The 4459-nt window shown below is 33.6% G+C and overlaps 1 protein-coding gene across 1 annotated transcript; it reads left to right on the forward strand.

The window, feature by feature from the left end:
* On the forward strand, positions 1–2918 carry LOC130970197 (11-beta-hydroxysteroid dehydrogenase-like 4A). The gene is made up of 6 exons (XM_057896193.1): positions 1–346; positions 537–729; positions 817–902; positions 994–1125; positions 1223–1348; positions 1428–2918. The coding sequence occupies exons 1-6, from the start codon at positions 161–163 to the stop codon at positions 1650–1652; spliced, it is 948 nt and encodes a 315-aa protein (XP_057752176.1). The 5' UTR covers positions 1–160; the 3' UTR covers positions 1653–2918.
* The last annotated feature ends 1541 nt before the right edge of the window (positions 2919–4459 follow it).

Raw genomic sequence — 4459 nt, forward strand, 5'->3', positions numbered from 1 at the left:
CTTAATAAAAAAAATTGAGGAAAAAACATAATCCAGTACGATGAAGTAGATTGAGAATATAAAATCTAGTAGCAGATTGAACTACCACTACTCCACTATACACTGATAGTATGAGTATAAGCTCTGCTTGATTTCTTCGGTATATTTAATCAAAACAATCATGGCTGCAATTCAGAAGCTACTGAACATTGCATTGCCCCCACTATCATTGGTGCTTCTATCCTCGTTCATGATACCTTTCCTTATCTTCAAGGTTCTTATTTATGTAAGGAAGCTGTTTCAAACCGATGAAAAATTGGAAAACAAGGTTGTACTAATCACCGGGGCAGCCTCAGGGATTGGCGAGGTTTGCTCCACTCACTCACTCTCTCTCTCTCTCTCTCTCTCTCTCTCTCTCTCTCTCTCTCTCTCTCTCTCTCTCTATATATATATATATATATATATATATATATATATATATATATATATATATATATATATACGATTGTTATATATAGTTGCAGTTAATAAACCTTTGTTTAATTTATTTTGGAAAGCAACTAGCATATGAATATGGAAGGAGAGGAGCAGTTTTATCACTGGTTGACATTAGGGAGGACAATCTTGTAGTTGTGGCTGAAAAGGCCAGATCTCTGGGTTCTCCTGATGTTATCATCATCGCTGCAGATGTCTCAAAGCTCCAAGACTGTCGTCGTTTTGTGGATCAAACAGTTAATCATTTTGGACGATGTATGAATATATATGCGACCTATGCTAGCTATCATTCAATTTTCATTTAGCGATAGAATTGTATCAATTTGTGTATGTTGTCCGCAGTGGATTGTTTGGTGAATAATGCTGGAATCGGCAAGCCTTCGGGATTCAAAGATTGGAGTAATGCTTCTGAATTTACTTCAATTATGGTAATTAAGGCCATTCATGAAATTCTATCTATTCTATTCTATTTATATGGTTAGGCATCAAATTAGTAATGTGAATTCACATTTCACATAGGACGTAAATTTCTGGGGATCAGTTTATGGTACTTTATGTGCAATCCCACATCTGAAAACAAGCAGAGGCAGGATCGTTGTGATTGCATCGGCTCTTGGATGGTTCCCTCTCCCAAGATTCAGTATCTATAGTGTAACCTTCCATTAACCAATGCAATATATATTATGAAATATGATTATGATTTTAGTGTTAATAATGGAAAGTGTAATTATTGATTGCTACTAAACAGGCAAGCAAGGCAGCGATTATAAACTACTTTGAGACTCTGAGGATGGAACTTGGTTGTGCTATTGGCATAACAATAGTCACACCAGGTGTGGTCAAAACGGATCTGGGAGTAACTCTAATAAAAGAGGTTGGTGGTGAAATTGAATTGAATTGAATTCTCAATAATGAATTGGTAGTTAACTGTGATATTTTTGCAATTAATATAGGAGCGTATAATGGACATAATTCCAATGTTATCAGCATCTGAATTAGCAGAAAGCATAGTGAAAAGCGCATGCAGGGGAGATATGTACTTGACAGAGCCATCTTGGGTCAAGGTTTTGTTTCCTTTCAAGCTGCTTTATCCTCCACTAGTAGACTGGGCCTCACGCCTCTTCTTTGCGCTTTCCCCAAAAATAAATAATTCTGCAACAGAGCTGAAACCAGAGTAAAGTACTGTGTGCCGCTTCCATTTGCTTAATTTCTTTTGCAGGTAAAAAAAGTTGCATTAATTTAAATTAAGCTGATTACAATTATTGGTTACGAAGCTTTGTATGATTTTCGGACACTCTTCAAGTCAAGTAAAGCTAGCATGGTTACAGGCAAATTTTGTTAATTCATGAGTTACATGATTACTTGGTCTCTTTGTGAGAATTGGCGAGAGTGAAGTCCGCAGTGCTTGTACCGTTATTTTCTCTTTCTCTAATTAGCTTCCCCCCTTCCATTTGCTTACTTAGTAAAATTTGTATCAGACAAAAGCTTATATAATTTGTTCCACCTTCTTCTTTGTCGCACTTTGTTATTAATTATCCAAAAATATTATTCTTATACCAAAATTAGTCACTAAATTTGGTTATTAATATATTTGTATATAAATATATATTTATATTCTAATATATATTTTATATTATTAAATAATTTTAATAGTTAATTTTAATGTATACGTAACATAGTGTTAATTATCAAGTAAGCAATAAGAAGATTGGGGTGGGAATACTGAATTATGATTTAAGGAAGTAAATATATATACAATTTTTTTCTAATACTCAAGGGAGCTTGTGTCCAAAGAAAAGAATTGCACAGAAATAGTCCTGAAATCAGCGTCAAGAGTGAACAGAAATAGCACTAAGCAGAGACTCAAACATAACTAGAAAAGCATCCTGGGAGTGCCCAAGCTTAGCAAGACCATGAGCATAGCCGTTTCCTTCCATATAAACATGATTCATCGACACACTCCACTCCTTAGCAAGCAGAATAGGGATGGCTAGTAACAGAGAGGAAGCAACATGAGACACATGCAACTCATCGTAGCACAAACTTAAAGTCGCCCTATAATCTTGATAAAGTCCCGCTTAGACGCAATAACTAAGACCAAGAAAAATAGTCAAGAGTTCTGCTAAGGTGATGGATCAGTTCCCCAAATTTGTGTTATACGCCACAATAAATCTCCCGTGGAAAGATCTTGGATAATACCACCAAGCCCGCCGACTCGGAGTTGAATACAGATCCATCCGTGTTGATTTTAATTCAAGACTCCGGTGGACTGGTGGAGGGTGCCAAGCAATATGGAGAATTGAAAACTGAACAACTCTATCCTTACTCAAATTCAAAGAATCCAAGAAAAACTGAGATTCCTTAGCTAATGTCGGCTGCGCAGCAAACAAGTGTCCAGATTACCTCCATTACTTCAAGATTCTGGAGTTATGTTGGTGCCCAATTCCCCTCCCTCCCCCCCCGGCCTAATGGGATTTTTTTTATGTATATAAATAAATTAAAGGTTTTATTTATGCAATTTAAAAAATATTTTTGTTTTTAATTTTTACATTGTTTTACATATTTCTGTTATACAAATGAAATAAATATACATATCTTATTTACAAGATAGGATTTTTTTTACTTATCTTAAATACAAACAAAATATACATTTTATTATTATTTTTTTTTACTATATCTCGTTTATAGTATAGAATATATTTTTTTAAAATAATAAAAAAGTATTTATAATATAATTTGAATTGATTAAAAAGTATAGTCTATTAAAGTTTCTTTGTATTCTCTCTTTTTCTAAGCACTATTTAAGGAGTCAATGAGTTACTGCATGTACAAGGCAGGATTTGAAGGATTTGAACCCCCGACACTTGTTTAAGTGGACGAGTGAGCTGACCACTCAACCATCTCAAGTTGGTTGTGTTGGAACTCTTTTAAATCTATTGAAATTTGAAAGTAACTAACCCATTTATTCGTTATTTTAAGAGTTAAGTATTTTTTTCGTCTTTAAAGTTTTGGGTCAAAATCAAAATCATTCTCAATTTTTTTTTCTTTATTAAAATCATCCTCAACATTACAAAACGTTATAAAATTATCTTTTTGTTCATAAAGACATAAACAATATTTTTCAGACGATTTTACCCTTGAAATTTTTTTTTTCCTTCACTACTAACCCTCCAACCCCCTTCTTCATCATCACTAGTCTCTAACCACAAAATAACTCAATAATTCAGTAACAGCAATAATCACAAAATAAATCAAACAATTCAACAACAACAACAATCATAAAATTAGCAACAACATAAATTGAAAAAAAGAACTCACGTATAAGTTCTTCTAAAATTAAAAAAAAAAAAGAAAAAACGAAGAAAAGAGAAAGAGAATAAGGGAAGAAAATCGAAATTGTAGTATCTCCTCTTTTCATTTTTTGCCTCTGTCATTTACTCCCCACCCTCAACACCCCTTTCACCTCTATCACACCACTGCCTTGGCCCTTTCTTCTCTTAGTGCAACAAAACCATCACAAGCCTAACCTTATCTCTGCCCAAGTCACTACCACCCACCCACCCACTACCCCCCAACCATTTTCTTTCTATTTGGATCCTCTCTTATTTTTTTTTATACTTAAAAAACTTACTAGCAACAATTCAACAACAGTAATAACTATAATAAATCAATAAAAATTTTAGATTAAACAACAATTCAACAATTATCAACCATAATTTCAGATCCAAAATCAACAACAACAGAAATTATACGATTATAAATTAGTAATTACAATAAAACAACAACACAAATTCAATAACAACAGAACCAACTGCAAACAAATTTTTTTCAAAAATAAACCAATTTTTTTCAAATAAACCAGAAATTTAATGAAAGAGAAAAAGAGTAGAATGCAGGTAAAAAGAAGTTGCAGCACAACGAGGAGGCAGAATGGAGGGACGATACTATAGGAGGTAAAACGGATGTACGACACTGCAAGGAGGAA

Source organism: Arachis stenosperma, chromosome 3 (genome assembly GCF_014773155.1).
Source record: "Arachis stenosperma cultivar V10309 chromosome 3, arast.V10309.gnm1.PFL2, whole genome shotgun sequence".
Taxonomy (NCBI): Eukaryota; Viridiplantae; Streptophyta; class Magnoliopsida; order Fabales; family Fabaceae; genus Arachis; species Arachis stenosperma.

Coding starts and splice junctions, on each gene's coding strand:
- LOC130970197 (XM_057896193.1), top strand. CDS start 161: ATGGCTGCAATTCAGAAGCTACTGAACATTGCATTGCCCCCACTATCA. Junction 347..536: donor CAGCCTCAGGGATTGGCGAG/GTTTGCTCCACT, acceptor TATTTTGGAAAG/CAACTAGCATATGAATATGG. Junction 1,349..1,427: donor GAGTAACTCTAATAAAAGAG/GTTGGTGGTGAA, acceptor CAATTAATATAG/GAGCGTATAATGGACATAAT.